An 18,065-nucleotide genomic window follows, 5' to 3' on the forward strand; every position below is an offset into this window, starting at 1 on the left:
CTATTTCTCAGATAATAGTCATTAAAAATAATGTATATATACAGCATATATACAGTAATAGCTGTGCTTAGTCCACAAAAATGAAATAAACCAATCAAAATTAGTTACTTGTGCTGCTTCAATAAAGCAGTCCCCGTATTTTTAAGGTCAGATATACATATCTGATTGTGACTGTATATATGATGTGTACACAGTAATCTCTTATATATACTAAATAACTTCTATGCTGTAAGAATAAAGCCTGATGTGTAGCTGTGTCACTAATAGAGATGGTCAATGAGATGGAAATAATTCTGCACTGATGCTGATTTATGCAAATGTATGCACTCCCTTTGCTGATGAAATCAAATAATTTGATATGTTGTTAAAATTTGGTTTGGTGACTACAAATTAAAGGGTACCTGAGACGGATGAAAAGTAAAGTTTTATACATACCTGGGGCTTCCTTCAGCCCCCTTCAGGCTAATCAGTCCCTCGCTGTCCTCCACCACCCGGATCTTCTGCTATGAGTCCTGGTAATTCAGCCAGTCAGCGCTGCCGCTCCCACAGCCAGCAACATTCTGCACCTGCGCAATAGTGCTGCACAGGTGTAGTATGCTCCTGGCGGCGGAGTGTGTGCATGCGCACTACGCCCGACTGGCTCAAGTACCTGGACTCATAGCAGAAGATCCAGGTGGTGGAGGAGAACAACGAGGGACTGATTATCCTGAAGGCGGCTTGAGGAAGCCCCAGGTATGTATAAAACTTTAATTTCATCTGTCTCAGGTTTACTTTGTTACACAGTAGTACTATACTCTACATATGTACTCCCCACAGAGCTGCAGGGAATCCACTGAGAATGCTGTGCACATTGAACACAGAGGTGTTGTCTGTCACCCATAAACCTTGTTCAGATTGTGCATGAAGAATGTGTAAGAGGAAGAATCTCCTCATTCCCCTGCAGAGTACCTGCACATCATTCTTACATGTACCCACACTTACATTGCCTAGGGCCTGATAGATGTTCTTTGTTCCGGTTTGTACCTTTTACAAGTACTCTTACCAAGGACTAGTTTTAGTCTAAAGGGAATAAATATAGTAGTCTACATATCCTTCTCACTTCAGTTGTCTTCTAAAATTCCTAAGCGTTGGCAGTTAAGAGACAAATTTCATGTTACATACTTTTAATCAACAAAATTGTAATATGCAAATTAGAGGAGTCGGAGTCGAGGAGTCGGAGTCGGTGGAATCCTAAACGGAGAAGTCGGAGTCGGTGGATTTTCGGACCGACTCCACAGCCCTGCATAGTACACAACCAATTCATTATATCATATATTTTTTTCCGCTTCAGTGTCTCTTTAAAGGATAACTGAAGTGAAAGGATATGGAGGCTGACATATTTATATAATTTTAAACAACGCCAGGCAGTTCAGATAAACTTTTTGGCTGCAGTAGTGCAGTGGGCGCTATTCTACTTTAGGAGACCCAGCAGGAAACTTCATAGGGAAATTCTGCTACCGAGACTGGGGGGACAGCACCCTCTCGACCTGCTAGGTTTCCAATATGTTGTAGCAAGGAGTTTTGAATCAGGATGATACCATTTATTGGCTAACTAAGAGATGAATAAACAGTAAGCTTTTGGCTTATAAAAAGCCTTAGTCGGACTCGGTTCCTGAGAAAAACCTGAAAAACACAGCTATATATACTGACATGCAGAGGAGAAACATTCTTTAGCAAAATATAAATAAATGTAATTAGATGCCTTAACTGTTAGGCCCCGTTCACACTGCACGCGTTTCCAGCCGCGTTTTGGAAACGCGTGCAGGTGGCCGACACGCACGACATCAGACAGTGCATAGAGTGCACTGTCTGATGTTCACACTGCATGCGTTCCGGACCTGTGCGGTCCAGGAACGCATGCTGCACACATTTTTTGCCAAAACGCGTGGCTGTCCCACTCACTTTTCAGTGATGGGATCAGCCACGCAACGCATACAAACGCGGATGGCGTGCGTTCGTACGCGTTGCGTTCCGCATGCGTGGCCGTCCGCGTTTGTAATGTGAACGGGGCCTTACTTCAGGAGGCTTTCCCAGGCATTCTGGCTAAATTGATCAGATAAACAGTTTCCTCAACATAACATAAAGCAGACTCTGGTGATGGGGAGACATCATAAATTCAGAGTTCAAACTGTAACTGGGCTGGTTACATCAGGGCTGTGGAGTTGGAGTCGTGGAGTTGGAGTCGGGCAATTTTGGGTGCCTGGAGTCGGAGTCGGGAAAAAATGCACCGACTCCGACTCCTAATGAATTTGTAACTGTAATTAAAATAGAAAATATGATAAAATGTTCTATTTCTCAGATAATAGTCATTAAAAAGAATGTATATATACAGTAATAACTGTGCTTAGTCCACAAAAATGAAATAAACCAATCAAAATTAGTTACTTGTGCTGCTTCAATAAAGCAGTCCCCGTATTTTTAAGGTCAGATATACATAACTGATTGTGACTGTATATATGATGTGTACACAGGAATATTCTTATATATACTAAATAACATCTATGCTGTAAGAATAAAGCCTGATGTGTAGCCTTGTCACTAATAGAGATGGAAGTAATTCTGCATTGATGCTGAATTATGCAAATGTATGCACTCCCTTTGCTGATGAAATCAAATAATTTGATATGTTGTTAAAATTTGGTTTGGTGACTACAAATTAAAGGGTAACAGACGGATGAAAAGTTTTATACATACCTGGGGCTTCCTCCAGCCCCCTTCAGGCTAATCAGTCCCTCGCTGTCCTCCACCACCCGCATCTTCTGCTAGGAGTCCTGGTAATTCAGCCAGTCAGCGCTGTCCGGCCGCATGCCGCTCCCACAGCCAGGAACATTCTGCACCTGCGCAATAGTGCTGCACAGGTGTAGTATGCTCCTGGCGGCGGAATGTGTGCATGCGCACTACGCCCGACTGGCTCAAGTACCTGGACTCATAGCAGAAGATCCAGGTGGTGGAGGAAGACAACGAGGGACTGATTATCCTAAAGGCGGCTGGAGGAAGCCCCAGGTATGTATAAAACTTTAATTTCATCTGTCTCAGGTATACTTTGTTGCACAGTAGTACTATACTCTACATATGCTCTCCCCACAGAGCTGCAGGGAATCCACTGAGAATGCTGTGCACATTGAACACAGAGGTGTTGTCTGTTTACAATCTCCTTATTCCCCTGCAGAGTACCTGCACATCATTCTTACATGTACCCACACTTACATTGCCTAGGGCCTGATAGATGTTCTTTGTTCCGGTTTGTACCTTTTACAAGTACTCTTACCAAGTACTAGTTTTAGTCTAAAGGGAATAAATATAGTAGTCTACATATCCTTCTCACTTCAGTTGTCTTGTAAAATTCCTAAGCGTTGGCAGTTAAGAGACGAATTTCATGTTACATACTTTTAATCAACAAAATTGCAATATGCAAATTAGAGGAGTCGGAGTCGGTGGAATCCTAAACTGAGGAGTCGGAGTCGGAGGATTTTTGGACCGACTCCACAGCCCTGGGTTACATGCACCATTAATTCTAAGCTAAAGAGAATTATGCCATTTAAAACCATCTTTCCAGCACATGAAAGCAAATAGAATGAAAAGTGACAGTAAACACCATCTTACCAGCATATGACACAAAAAAATGAATGAAAAGATAGAAAAAATAAGAATTGTGGCATTTAAAGAGACTCTAAAGTCTCATAAAAATCATGTTTTTATATTTAAATCTCTTTAACATGACAGCCCTAACTAAAACGCTGCACCCTGCGGCTGAACTCTAAATCCCCCCAAACTCCCCGGGGCACAGTGCAGGGAGCGCTTCCGTGAGAGGCAGAGCTTTTGGCTGTAGCTCTGCCTCTACACGCGTCTATCAATGCGGATCGCCGCCTCTCCCCGCCCCTCTGTCTTCTTTCACTGAGAGGGATGGGGGAAGAGGCGGAGATACGCGCAGATTGATGCGCATGGAGGCAGAGCCTCCCGGGGCAGCAAAAGCCACGACCAAGAAAGTTGTGGATTTTGTAGGTGGATTTTGCAGGGGGATTTAGTTAGAGTTCAGCCACAGGGATGCAGCATTTTAGTTAGGGCAATCATGTTCAAGAGATTTTTAATATAAAAACATGATTTTTATGAGACTTCAGAGTTTAAAGCCCATCATACCAGCACAAGAAGTTAGAGTCCTTGTTTAAATATGTTGTAGTATACTTTACCCACACTATTTTGCCAATGCTTTGTGCTGTAAGAGGGAGCTATGATCCACTAAAGTAGACTAGCGCTGTGCAGTGAATCACACACCTGAAATAAGGACGAGGCTAATGCAGTCAGAAACACCTTATAGACATACTTGTTCAGAGTCTATGGCTTTTAAAGATACATGCAGCGAGAAATAAAAGTTTTACCCGCCTGGGGCTTCTTCCAGCCCCTAGAAGTGTATCAGTGCCCACCCCACAGTTCTGCTCTTCTCAAGGCCACCGCTACGCCCTCTGTAAGATCGAGATCTGCGGTTAGGATCTTCTGCCCATGTGCACCTCTCGTGGCTGGGAGTGCTCTGTGCAGTCCACGATGACTTGAACTGTGCAAGCACAAAGCGCTCCTAGCCATGGTAGCGCAACCACCGTATAGAAGATCCCAAGCCAACCACAGGTCACGATCTTACAGAGGGCAAACAGCAACCTGGCAGAGAGTGGAACTGCGGCGTGGGCACTGATAGACTTCTAGGGGCTGGAAGAAGACCCAGGTAAATAAAAAACCTTTATTCACTCTCCTCACATGAGGTATTCTTTATTAAGTATTAGATGCAGAAGACCAACAGGATGGCCATGTAGTTTACATAGTTTGAAAGGAAATAAATATGGCAGCCTCCATATCCCTCTCACTTTAGGTACTCATTACTGATCCTCATACTGTGAATGACATCATGAATTTCAGATTGTAATAAAATCACCAGGAAGATTACGGAGAACTATAGAGAGATGGGGATACTCAAGATAGAAGTTAAGATGTGTTCAGTGTTACAAATTATCATAAGTGATTATGTGAATGAAGCTCTATTTACTTTTAGAGGGGTGAGCTGTGCTCCTCCTGCAGCTGTCATATTAATCCTCAGCCTGTATCCTCGCATACAGCTGTGACTCGGCCAAGGGGGGCTCCATACTCAGGGGGAAGCCTCTGCACTGGCCACGTCTGCTCATTATATATGGAGGTAGCACTTTGCTGCTCTTGCTCGGGTATTGCCCATCGCATTACAGCCTCGCCGTGACAGACAGCTCCTGCCCGGCTTCCGTGTTGCTCATTGACAGCTCAGGCCACATTACACACTAATGACCTCCCCCTCTGGCCCCATACATGGCGCGCTCACCTCCGCGGCCGCTCAGTCACTCAGCAGTCAGTGGGTCCCCCGGGCGGTGCATTGTGGGACAGGCTTGCTGCTGTACTTCTATAGGCCACCCCTACCAGTCTTCCCGGTCACGCCCACAGCGACTTCTCTGCTGCTTTGCGGACATGTTGATGTATTTCCGGTGCGGGCGGAAGTGGTTCGGAGTCGGCGAGAGGGAGACGGCAGAGGAAGAATAGCGGCAGAGGGGTAAATACTGGTTTTTCAATGGGGAATGCGAGATGTGGGACCATGCTTTGGCCTTCTATCCACCACGGCCGGAAGTCCAAGTCACGCGGGGCCTAGTGCTGGTCTCTCTTGCTCTTGTAGTGCCTCCGGCTCCCAGGGCGGCTATTGTGGTTCCCGCGGGACTCAATGCTGGCCTATACTGCCTCTTGTACCGCTGTCTGTGAAATGCTGCAATGTGTGGGGGCTGAACCTGTGTAGTGAACTTTTTTTTTTTTTTTTGCAGCTTCATCAGATTTTGCAACCAGCTGCAATTATTTATTGCTGGTACTATCATAAAATGCAACCTAACCAATTGCTATTACTATCATAATTGCAACCTAATGCTGGGAATACATGGCTCGATTTCGAGCCATTAAGATTGCTCGATAGATAGTTTCTGACATGTCCAATCACCTTTCAATCGCTTTGCAGCTCGATTTTTCTCATTGAAGTGAATTGAAAAAAATAAGAAAAATGAGTGGAAGATGAGGATCGGGCGCAGAATCGAGCGCCAGAATCGACCCGTGTATTCCTAGCATTACTCTAACCCAGGGCTGCCCAATAGGTCGATTGTGATCTACCGGTGGATCGCAGCCTCGTTAAAGTGAATGGGAACCATTTTATTTTTGCTATAGAGCACAGCCTACCTCATTCTCCTCTATCATTCTCTCCCCAGTTCATAATTATTTCTGTACCTTGGCCCCCCAAATCTCAGTTTTTCTTCTTTGACCAGTTCGGTCGAATATTGCATTAGGAGAGAGGAGTCCGGAGCTTCTTTTCCCTGCTCTGTCACTCCTCCGAGATGGGCAGCCATCTCATCCCCTTACTCCGCCCTCTCAGTCGCGCTCCCGCTGATGTGCGGCTCCATTGCTCTTAGTACAAGAGCGCGCAGCGGGCAGGTCTCTGTGTGTATGCAGGGAGCCACGCAGAGACAACACAGGCTGCGCTGCGGAAGTTGGAATAGTGTATTATTTTTATAGTAACAAACCGGCAACTCCTTTGACTGTGCAGTGAGTCAGTCACGAGTACTGCGTGCGAGATGTGCTATACACGTGCGCGCGAGATGTGCTATACACGTGCGCGCAACCGAAAATCTCCTTCTCTCGTGCTATTTTATCGGCGCTTGAGAGAGTGAGATAGGTGGAAGGAAGAGGCTGCCGACCCGGAAGGTAAAGCAAAGGTTGGCAGCCATGTTGGATTTTTTTTAGGCACGAATTTTAGGCTGCAGTTAACAAACCAAGGCGGGGGAGTGGCGAAAATATAAAGAGATACACATACTTTTTATTTTACACCCATCCATGTTGGTTTTTTTTTTTAAATTATTTTTGACTCCCAATGGCTTTAAATGTTGCGGCCGGCAGCTCATCACATTTAACTGCCGGCCGCTGGCCAATAAGGTTGCAGTGGAGGAGAGAGGGAGGAGAGAGGCTACGTCATAGCTAGGGGCGGCGTGCAACGTGCGTGCTTGTAACGTGCCCAGCGCCGCCCCCAGTCATGACGTAGCGGCCGCGCCGCCTCTCTCCTCGCTGCCTCTCCTCCCCTCTCCTCGCTGCCTCTCCTCCCCTGCATCCTTATTAGCCAGCGGCCTTAGCCCAACAGAGCGTTCCAGGAGTCCAGGACCCTCAGCCGCCGGATTGAGGTAGCTACTGCCACCTATGCTGGCACATATACCTGGCTATCCTATGCTGCAGGCACATATACCTGGCTATCCTATGCTGCAGGCACATATACCTGGCTATCCTATGCTGCAGGCACATATACCTGGCTATCCTATGCTGCAGGCACATATACCTGGCTATCCTATGCTGCAGGCACATATACCTGGCTATCCTATGCTGCAGGCACATATACCTGGCTATCCTATGCTGCAGGCACATATACCTGGCTATCCTTTGCTGCAGGCACATATACCTGGCTATCCTATGCTGCAGGCACATATACCTGGCTATCCTATGCTGCAGGCACATATACCTGGCTATCCTATGCTGCAGGCACATGTACCTGGCTATCCTATGCTGCAGGCACATGTACCTGGCTATCCTATGCTGCAGGCACATGTACCTGGCTATCCTATGCTGCGGGCGCGTGCACCCGGCTATCCTGCGCTGCGGGCGCGTGCACCCGGCTATCCTGCGCTGCGGGCGCGTGCACCCGGCTATCCTGCGCTGCGGGCGCGTGCACCCGGCTATCCTGCGCTGCGGGCGCGTGCACCCGGCTATCCTGCGCTGCGGGCGCGTGCACCCGGCTATCCTGCGCTGCGGGCGCGTGCACCCGGCTATCCTGCGCTGCGGGCGCGTGCACCCGGCTATCCTGCGCTGCGGGCGCGTGCACCCGGCTATCCTGCGCTGCGGGCACATGTACCCGGCTCCTAGCTTCTGGGAGGTATGGAGAGACAGTGCATCATGGTGGCATTTTAACTAGCCTCCTCCAGGATCCAGACGCTGGCATCCCTTCTTCTTCTTCTGAGGCTCTGGATCCCTAGGATGCGTGTAGTAGTTTGTCGTCATGGTGATCTCACTATAGAGATACAGCACCACCCAGAGAACGGATCTAGAATTGCAGAGCTGGATCCCAGGGAGATGAGTCTGTGCAGGTGATGCAAATCTCACTGCGGTATGATTTTTTTTTTTTTTTTTTCTGTTCCTGTTTTAGGGTCTAAAAGCTCGTAGATAAAATTGCACCACTTTTAGACCCTGAAATCCATAAATAATCATACTGCCATAGAGGTTAACCTCCTTGGCGGTTATCCCGAGCTAGGGTCGGGGCGGAAAACCGCAGCAAAGAGCAGTAATCCCGACCTTTGCTCGGGGTAGCTGCCAGAGGCTGAATGCAGAGTAATGTGCGCACTTTAGAGTTGCAGCGCCACCCGGAGGATGGAGGCATAACTGCAGCGCTGGAGCCAGGGAGGCGAGTGATTGCTGGGGCTGTGCAGATCTCCCTGGCAGCATGATTTTTTCCAGGTTTTAGGGTCCTGAAAGGGTGCAAAAAAATTGCACTGCTTTTAGACCCTAAAATCCAAAAAGAATCAGAACGCCAAGGGGGTTGATGGTACAATTTCTTCATGCAATCAACTTTTTGATTTCATAATAGAGATTGGATTGCTTGAAATAGAGGGTGTAGGTGGTGCTGATCAACAACCAATGGTCATATTATTGATTGGTTTCCCTGCCAGTGATCGATCGCTTATGCAGATTGATTCCATCTGAAATCATCGGATTGATTATACATTCTAACCTGATTTATGACCGCAGTTTTCCTGTCATTGGGTTGCACTGCGGTGCAACATTCCCATTCCTTGGGGTCCTGCTTTTATAGGGATTGCAACGCCCACTGTAAATGTAGCCTTAGAGACCACTATAGACACGCTAGTTAGGAGCAGTGCACACCAAAAAGCGCTAGTGTAAAAGCAAACGCTCAGTTTTTTTTTTGTTTTTTTTTTAAGGCGATTCTGGGCACGTGCCTAGTGATTTTCTAAGCATGCCTAGCGATTTTTGGAGTAGTGGTTTTTATATTTTGTTACAGTAGAGCTGTAACTGAACAGCTTCTGTAACAAAAACGCTTAACAATTCGCTCTGATCTAGCGCTTTTCAGAGCGATTTTCCACTTTCCTATACTTAACATTGAGGCTGAACTGCCTCAGAAATCAGCGGAAATGCTGCAGGACCCATGTCTGGGGAAAAAAAAGCACATTGCTGTAGTGTGCTCCATCCCATTCAAATACATTAGCCAATCGCTTTTCAAAGCGCCAGCATTTTTAAATGGACCCTGAGCAGTAATTAAAATCAAAACTTTCACTTACCTGGGGCTTCCTCCAGCCCAATGTAGGCCGCGAGGTCCCCCGCCACCCTCCTGGCTGTTCTGCGGCTCCGTTGCCCGCGACACCCGGGCCGGGCCGACACTTCCTGATTTTGAATCCTTGACGCCCACTTCGTGTGATCACGGCGGCCGGCGTGATAATACTGCATGTGCGCGGTTTAGAGGTAGAAAACCGCGCATTCGCAGTACTGTCATGCCGCCGTGATGATGCTGGGCGGCCGGCGCGATGACGCGAAGCAGGCGCCAAGGATTCAAAATCAGGAAGTGTCGGCCCCACCCGGCCCGGGTGTCGTCGGCAACGGAGCCACCAGCGGGACCCGCAGAAGAGCCAGGAGGACGGCAGGGGACCTTGCGGCCTACGTTAGGCTGGAGAAATCCCCAGGTAAGTGAAAGTTTTGATTTTAATTACTCCTCGGGGTCCCTTTAAAAACGCTCAGAAAAGCTCTTGGTGTGCATCAGCCCTCATTTGGGGACCAGCTCTAGCACGGCAATATCTTGCGGTTTGCCTTTAGACCTAGCCTTAGCTTCTTCTAGTATTTCCATCAAAGCCCTGTGCTTGCCTTTACTGGCTCTTATAGTTTTTCTTAGAGTCCAGTACTGACTAGAATCTTGCCTTTATAATCCCCAGTATTTGGTGCAGGTTTCTGCTGGTACTTGTGGTACTAATATTGCTGTAGATCTTTTGGGCCTTTGTTTTGTTTCCCAACTTTTGTCAGACCCCACGATGTCTGTTTCTGATCTAGCAATTCCTGTAGGCCAACCACACACACTAAAGGTGCCCATATAGCTAGTTATTTTGTGGGCTGTTCAACCATCCAATTCAATAATTTGGTTTTGGATTAAAGAGGAACTGTAACGGTAAAACGTCCCCTGGGGGGTACTCACCTCGGGTGGGGGAAGCCTCAGGATCCTAATGAGGCTTCCCACGCCGTCCTGCGTCCCTCGGTGGTCTCGCTGTAGCCCTCCGTACAGGCGTGACGCAATATTTACCTTCCTGGCTCATGCACAGGCGCTCTGATGGCTGTCGGCTCTGAAGTAGGCGGAAATACCCGATCGCCGTCTGGTCCGCTCTACTGCGCAGGCGCAAGTCTCCGGCGCCTGCGCAGTAGAGCGGACCCGACGGAGATCGGGCATTTACGTCTAATTTCGAGCCGAATGCAGCCACAGCGCCCCCGCTGGAGCCAGCAAAGGTAAATATTGAAATTACAGTCGGGCCTGTCGCCGGCTGTTCAGAGGGCTGCAGCGAGACCCCCGTGGGACGCAGGACGGCGTGGGGAGCCTCATTAGGATCCGGAGGCTTCCCCCACCCGAGGTGAGTACCCCCCAGGGGATCTTTTTCAAGTTACAGAGTCTCTTTAAAGTTGGATTAAAATTGGGCAGACACGTTGCAGCACCAATCGATGAGGCAATCATTTTTTGGCCCAATATCGATCAAATGCATGCTCTGCTGGAAAATCTCGGTCGACTGATAAAGCTGTTTCTGAACTACACCAACAGCGCGTACACACGTGCTACTGTCGGCTGACCGTCCGACCAGCGGGAGGGCCCGGCGGACCAGTCGTTGCCGGCTGTAGTGCGTGTGTACGCACCTTTAGTCTAACCTTAGCTAGAGATGAAATCTGATTACTATGCAGCATGCAGGACTGATTCGGAATCACATCTAAAATCATGTCAATTTAGTGTGCAAGAGGCATCATAAAAATTATGAAACTGGTTTTAAGCTGATTACAAGTTTGTATGTTATTGTACATTATGTAATCTCTTATTTATAAAATGCATTAACTTTTTTTAAGGGAACCTAAAGTGAAAAGCATACGGTGGTTACCATATTTATTTCCTTTTTAAAGTGTACCTGATGCAAAAATGACAAACTATTTCTTAAGAAGAGAGAAGCGTTTGCAAGTGTTAATGAGGTCTTAAGGTGGCCATACACGGATAGATTTGCAGCATATTCAACCATCAGATTTCTGTCAGATGCCTGTCAGGTCAAATCTGATGTGTGGCACACTCTAGGAACAGATTTCCAATAGATTTCAGAATGAAATCTATTGAAAATCAATCTAAAGGCATTAATTTACCATTAAGGTGGCCATACATCAGGCGCCAAGTGCATGCCCGACCGCCAAAACAACCAATTTCCGTTCCGAAATTGGTCGCTTTGTCGATAGCGCATGCTACAAGATGTGGGGCCAAAGTTGGTTGGGTGTGCTGCGTGAATGGCGAACAGTTTTCAGACGATCGACACAACCATCCGCTGCCTCGCTGCTGTGCCCCGCCGTGCCAAAGTGATACATTACCTGTCCGCGGCCTCCGCTTGTCCCCCACTGCTCCAGGCGCATTCTCCTCTTTCCGCATACACGCACGCCCCACGTGGTTTCCTGGTAAAGGCGTGCGTGTGACGTCACACACGAGCGCCCTTACTAGGGGACCACGCGGGGCGTGCGTATATGTGAGGAGGAGAATGCACCCGGAAGCCAGCGGGGGGAACAAGCGGAGGCCGCGGACAGATAATTTGTACACTTTGGCACGGCGGGCATTAGGGGTTCACAGCGGTGATGCAGCACATAGGGCCGATTCTGGATTGATTTCGGCATGAAGTTGATCGGGAATCAGCCTGTGGTGTATGGGCAGCTGACAGATCTCTCTCATCAGATTCGATAAGGTAGAGATTTGTCTCTTGGTCGAATCTGCCCATCATTGCTAGATGTATGGCTACCTTTAGATCCAATGCAACTCTATGGGCATTGACCTATATTTTCCATCCTGTCAGATCAAATCGATCAGCTGTTCGATCGTGCATCAATTAACCATCGATCGAACGCTGAAATCGACCAGTGCGTGGGCCCCTTTAGGTAAGTATTTAATTTTTTTATCTTAAGGTTCACTTTTAAACAATTTCAGTTGCCGGGCAGTCCTGCTGATATTTGGCTGCAGTAGTGTCTAAATCACACACCTGAAGCAAACTGCTAATATAGTCAAAGCACCTAATCTGCATGCTTGTTCAGGGTCTATGGGTAAAACTAGGACAACCATGTACTTTGCATTGTTAAAAGGAAATAAATATTTCAGCCTTCGTATTCCTCTCAGTGAACCTGAGATGAAGGAAGTATCAGGCTTTATACTCACTTGGGGCTTCCTCCAGCCCCCTTGAAGGCCGCTCGGTCCCTCGCCGTCTCCCTGGGCTGCTCCAGTCCCCGCTGAATGGCCTGGTGCTCTGGGCGAGTTGCGCTTTTGTCACGCATGTATGGGCTGTAGCTGGGAGCTGCCTGCGCAGTAGTTATGGAGCGCGACTCGGCCACAGTACCAGGCAATCCAATGGGGGATGGGAGCGAGACGGCGAGGGACTGAGTGGCCTCAAGGGAGCTGCAGGAAGCCCCAGGTGAGTATGAAGATCAGGTGCTCTGACTGAAGTCAGACTGGATTAGGTGCATGCTTTTTTCAGGTCTGTGATTCAGCCACTACTGCAGTCACAGATTAGCAGGGCTGCCAGGCAACTGGTATTGTTTAAAGGGAACCTAAACTGAGAGGAATATGGATGTTTCCTTTTAAACAATACTATTTGCTTCACAGTTTTGCTGATCTCGTTGGATGCAGTAGTGTTTTAATCACACACCTGAAACAAGCATGCAGCTAATCCAGTCTGACTTCAATCAGAGCACCTAATCTGCATGCTTGTTCAGGGGCTGTGGCTAAAAGTATTAGAGACACAGGATCAGCAGGAGAGTCAGGCAACTGGTATTATTCTAAAAAAAAAAAAAACCATATCCTTCATAGTTTAGGTGGTTGCACAGACCTTACAATTAGGTAGCTCTGCATGTTGTTGATCTAGAAAAGCTCTTGTGTACAACTGATAGCGCACTGTTCATAGATATAAAAAAAAACTGCAATATTACTCAAGGCCACTAGATGGCATGTGCTCACTAATATGCATCTGAAAATGAGACAAGACACAGAACATTTTATATTGCATTTTTCTCCTGGCAGACTCAAAGCATGAAAGCTGCAGCCACTAGGACACACTCTATAGGCAGTAGTTAGGGAGTCTTGCTCAAGGTCTCCTCACTGAATAGGTGCTGGCTTACTGAACTGGAAGAGTTCCGAACCCAGGTCTCCTGTGTCAGAGGCAGAGCCCTCAATCGGTACGCTCTCCAGCCACTATGCATGCAATTCATCTTCTAGAGCAGGGCCGGGCAAAGCTTTCTGCTGGCTGCATTCCTGAAATACTGTCTCCCATCCTTCGCTGCAGAGCCACGAGCGGGTGGTTACGTGGGGGGCTTAAAACTCAGCTGATCGCCAATTCCTGCATTGTGTCTCCATGGCAATAGGGCATCACATGAGACAACGGCAGGTCGTGCCAGCTTATTACACGCTGGCACGCCCCAACATTGTCATGTGACGCCCTGTTTCCATGTATACACAATGCGGGGATCGGTGATTAGTTGAGTTTTAAGTTCCCTCATAGCCACCCACTCTTAGCTCTGCAGGGATGGGGGGGGGGGGGGGGGGGAGAGGAATTCTGTCGGCGGGCCGGAGTAACAGCTTACCGACCTGCGGGCCATAATTTGCCTGGCGCTGTTCTAGAGGTTGACTAATCACATCTGGAGAATTAATACAAATTAAAATTAGCAGCAGAACACAGCATCACTCAACAGCTATTTTAAATTACTGTAATTAGGAATGTATTTGGACTCGTTTCAAAACATTTGGAATTATTCTCCATTGCCAAATCTGATGAGTATGCATGTTTATAGATCAGATCAGGGCTGTGGAGTCGGGACAAAAATCATCTCCAACTCCTCAGTTTGATTCCTCTGACTTCTCCAATTTGCACATTACAATCTTCTTTATTAAAAGTATGTAACATAAATGGCATTTCTTCACTGGGAAAGCTTAGGAAATGTATATTTGGATGGCATCTGCTTTTGGGAACAAAACAAAGCTCCTGGGCAGGAAGCTGACATTCTACCATGTTGACCATTCCAGCATGTCATTGCCAACCTGAATTCCCTGGCAAGTCGTCTGTATAAGAAGATTAACCGGAGCCCCAGAGGATGCTCATCACTGATTAATCACGAGTAACCACGGTGGTTACTCGAGATTCAAATGAGCTTTAATTGCCGCAGCTGAGCAGCTAGATGCGGCAGTGGTAATTACCCATAATGCTGCTTTCTGCCCAGCATTTCAACGAACTTGCAAGGGTCCTATTGGACCCGTTGCAAGCCTCGCTATGGCACACTTCCTCCTTCAAGCTGGAAGGAGGAAGTGCTCCATAGCGAGGCTTGCAATGTGTCCATTAGGACGCTTGCAAGCTCGTTGAGCCGCTGGACGGAGAGCGGCATTATGGGTAATTAACCCCGCCGCATCTAGCTGCTCAGCTGCGGCAATTAAAGCTCATTTGAATCACGAGTAACCACCGTGGTTACTTACTCGTGATTCATCCGCGTTGAGCATCCCTGCGAAGCCCCATACCAGCTGGGTTCCAGTATGTAGCTGCACCACCTTGCAGAAAAAGCCTTTTCTGTATCTTATGTAGAAAAGGCCAGAGCCATTTTCTGCAAGGGGGCAGATCTATGCACTGGAACCCAGCTGATACAGGCTTTTATTTAATTTTAATAAACTATGTGTTGGGACAATCTAACGTTTAAGCGTTAGTGCAGCTCTGTGTTTTTTATGTAGACCAGAGATGCACAAATCTTAGGACCTAGCTGTAGAGTAGCTTTTAAATAGGAATCAAAACTAGTCGTTAGTAAGAGGGTGCTAACAGAAAGAATTTCCATCAGGCTGTAGGCAATGTAACTGTTGGTACACCGAAGAGATGTGCAGGCATCCTGCGGGAGGAGGGGATTCTTCATCTATTACACATTCTTCATGCATTATCTGAATCAGGTTTACAGGTGCTTTCCAACACTACTGTCTTCAATGTGCACATCATTCTTGGGGGGATTCATAACAGCCTTGTAGGAAGTTAATATGCAAAGCACAGTACTACTGTGCAACATACTTTGTAGTATCAAACCCCAAATGTGATAACCTAGCAAATTGATTTCATGAGCAAAGGGAGTTTGAAAATAAAAAACATTTATTTTCATTAGTGTTTAAATTCATTAGGAGTCAGTCCGTGCATTTTTTTTATGACTCCGACTCCAGGTACCCAAAAATTGTTCCGACTCCACTGTCTATGGATAGGATGTAATTGTATTCATTGCATTCATTACATTTAATGTGTTATAGATGGGTCCCATAGTGTCCATCCGGTATGATATACTCCTGTAAACTCTGAATATGCACTAATAATTTTCTCTCTTATCTATAGGATCCTCAACTCTGGAAATATCGTTTTGTGAAACGGTGCAAAGATGTGGGATAATCCTCATCCACCATTTAATTCATTTCGGTAAGTTCTCACTTCTGAAAATCGTATTAAGTGGCTATGCACAGTCCTAGTGGTGAAAAGGAGAGTATTTGCATGTAGGGGGATTGTGGCCTCATGTAATGCCAGAAGCCAGCTAATAATATAGCCTGCCATCCTTAAAGAGTAACTGTCAGGCTGCAGAAGCTAATTTAAACCTCTATTCTCCTGTGTTAAACAGTTTAGAAGGAAGCCAAAAAGGCATTAGTGAAGATAAAAATCTCTCTTACCTTTGATGTGTGCTTATCAGCAAAGCTGTTATTCTTAAAGAGACTCCGTAACAAAAATTGCATCCTGTTTTTTATCATCCTACAAGTTCCAAAAGCTATTCTAATGTGTTCTGGCTTACTGCAGCACGTTCTACTATCACCATCTCTGTAATAAATCAACTTATCTCTCTCTTGTCAGACTTGTCGGCCTGTGTCTGGAAGGCTGCCAAGTTCTTCAGTGTTGTGGTTCTGTGATGCATCTCCCCCTCCAGGCCCCTCTCTGCACACTGCCTGTGTATTATTTAGATTAGAGCAGCTTCTCTCTTCTCTCTTATCTTTTACAAGCTGGATAAATCCTCCTCTGAGCTGGCTAGGCTTTCAAATACTGAGGAATTACATACAGGCAGAGCTGTCTGCACTCTGCAGTGAGGGCTTGTTTCCACTGTTGCGACGCGATTTCGCCGGCATTCCGACGCTTGTAAAAACGCATATGGATGCGTTTCCACATGCGTTTTTACCCGCGATTTCGCATGGCAGGGTGCCATGCGAAATTAACCATGACACTGCCAGGGCAAAATAAAATTGAAAAAGGTGCGAAATCGCGGGTAAAAACGCATGTAACAAACGCATGCGTTTTTACTATTAAATACATTAGCGGCGATTCGCATGCATTCCACTCGCAGGCGAATTCGTTGGCTCTTTTGTGCGTTTTTTTACCGCTGAAAAAAACGCACCTCAACAACGCTACAGTGGAAACAGGCCCATCCACTTGCATTACATGTGCGAATCCGCATGCATTGGACGCATGCGGATTCGCGATAGTGGGAACGAGCCCTAAGAAACAGCCTGACACTTCAGTGGAAGATAGCTGCAGGGGGAAAGAAACACACAAATGATCTCTTGAGATTCAAAAGGAATGCTGTATACAGCCTGCTTGTGTATGGATTTATTTTTTAATGTGTGGACATACTGTACATCAACCTACTTCCTGTTTTGGTGGCCATTTTGTTTGTTTATAAACAAACTTTTTAAAACTGTTTTTAACCACTTTTAATGCGGCGAGTAGCGGCGAAATTGTGACAGAGGGTAATAGGAGATGTCCCCTAACGCACTGGTATGTTTACTTTTGTGCAATTTTAACAATACAGATTCTCTTTAAGAAGACGCAAGCCGCATACCATACTGCAAAGCATTCTGGGGCTCTCCCCTTGGCTGCTAATGAGACGTTACAGCAGCTTGTAATCAGTCCAGCGCGTAGCACTGATAAATCTCCCGGCAGAGTACACTGCAGGAGTCAGCTATTGTTCCTAGCCACATGGCTCATTAATATTCCCTGCACACTGTGTTATTCAGTACGAGCTTTTCTGTGATCAGGAAGCAGGCAGGACATGACGACACAATTGGCTTCATAGAAGACAGAAAAACATGGAACCTGCCATGAGCTGTCAGGAGCATCAATCTCTGCATATACTATATAAAAATTCTGTGAAGTACAAACGTGGACAGTGAAATGCATATGTAATGTAAGTACAGCCAATCTTTAGCTACTGATATATGTGTTTATTTTCTCTGAGACCTTACTCGTGATCTTTAAAGAGGAGCTGTCAGCCATACTATCTCAGAGAAGAATAGAGGTGTGGGAGGCGAAAACAGGAGGGAAAGTGGCTTCAGCCAATCAGGCTGCATTAATTAAAGTGGATCCGAGGTCAACTTTTAGGCTGGTTTCGCAGTGGGACGTTAAAGTCCCACGTTACAGCAGCCAGTAACGCAGCCTAACTCACAGCACTGTAAAATCAATGTGCTGTTCACAGTGCACACATTGCGTTACATAGTAACGCAGCACGTTTAAACAAAGTGCTGCATGCTGTATGTTATACTGGGCTAACCACATGGCTAATTAATATTCACTGCACTGTGGTGACTCGTGGTGGGACTGTAGTGTTGTCCGGATCATGATGAATCGTTCATTTGATCCGGATCATCACAATGAAAGATTCGGTTCACAGTGAATGTC

At 46.8% G+C, this 18,065-nt stretch overlaps 2 protein-coding genes across 3 annotated transcripts in view; one reads left to right on the plus strand and one right to left on the minus strand.

Annotated features, from left to right (window-relative positions):
* The window catches only part of MON1A (MON1 homolog A, secretory trafficking associated), a 33,176-nt gene extending 27,638 nt beyond the window's left edge, over window positions 1-5,538 (minus strand). The window contains exon 1 of one of the 2 annotated variants that reach the window (XM_068252955.1): window positions 5,375-5,538. The gene's annotated coding sequence lies outside the window, so the exon portion shown is untranslated. Of the gene's footprint in view, window positions 1-5,071; window positions 5,336-5,374 lie in introns of those variants that run through there. The other variant, XM_068252956.1, reaches the window with a different exon arrangement.
* LOC137533440 (RNA-binding protein 6-like) overlaps window positions 5,512-18,065 on the plus strand; it is a 70,111-nt gene continuing 57,557 nt past the window's right edge. Inside the window, exons 1-2 of the mRNA XM_068254830.1 lie at window positions 5,512-5,599; window positions 15,747-15,827. Of these exons, the coding sequence (XP_068110931.1) occupies window positions 15,790-15,827 (38 nt within the window). The 5' untranslated portion in view covers window positions 5,512-5,599; window positions 15,747-15,789. The remainder of the gene's footprint in view (window positions 5,600-15,746; window positions 15,828-18,065) is intronic.

This window comes from Hyperolius riggenbachi, chromosome 9 (assembly GCF_040937935.1).
Source record: "Hyperolius riggenbachi isolate aHypRig1 chromosome 9, aHypRig1.pri, whole genome shotgun sequence".
Taxonomy (NCBI): Eukaryota; Metazoa; Chordata; class Amphibia; order Anura; family Hyperoliidae; genus Hyperolius; species Hyperolius riggenbachi.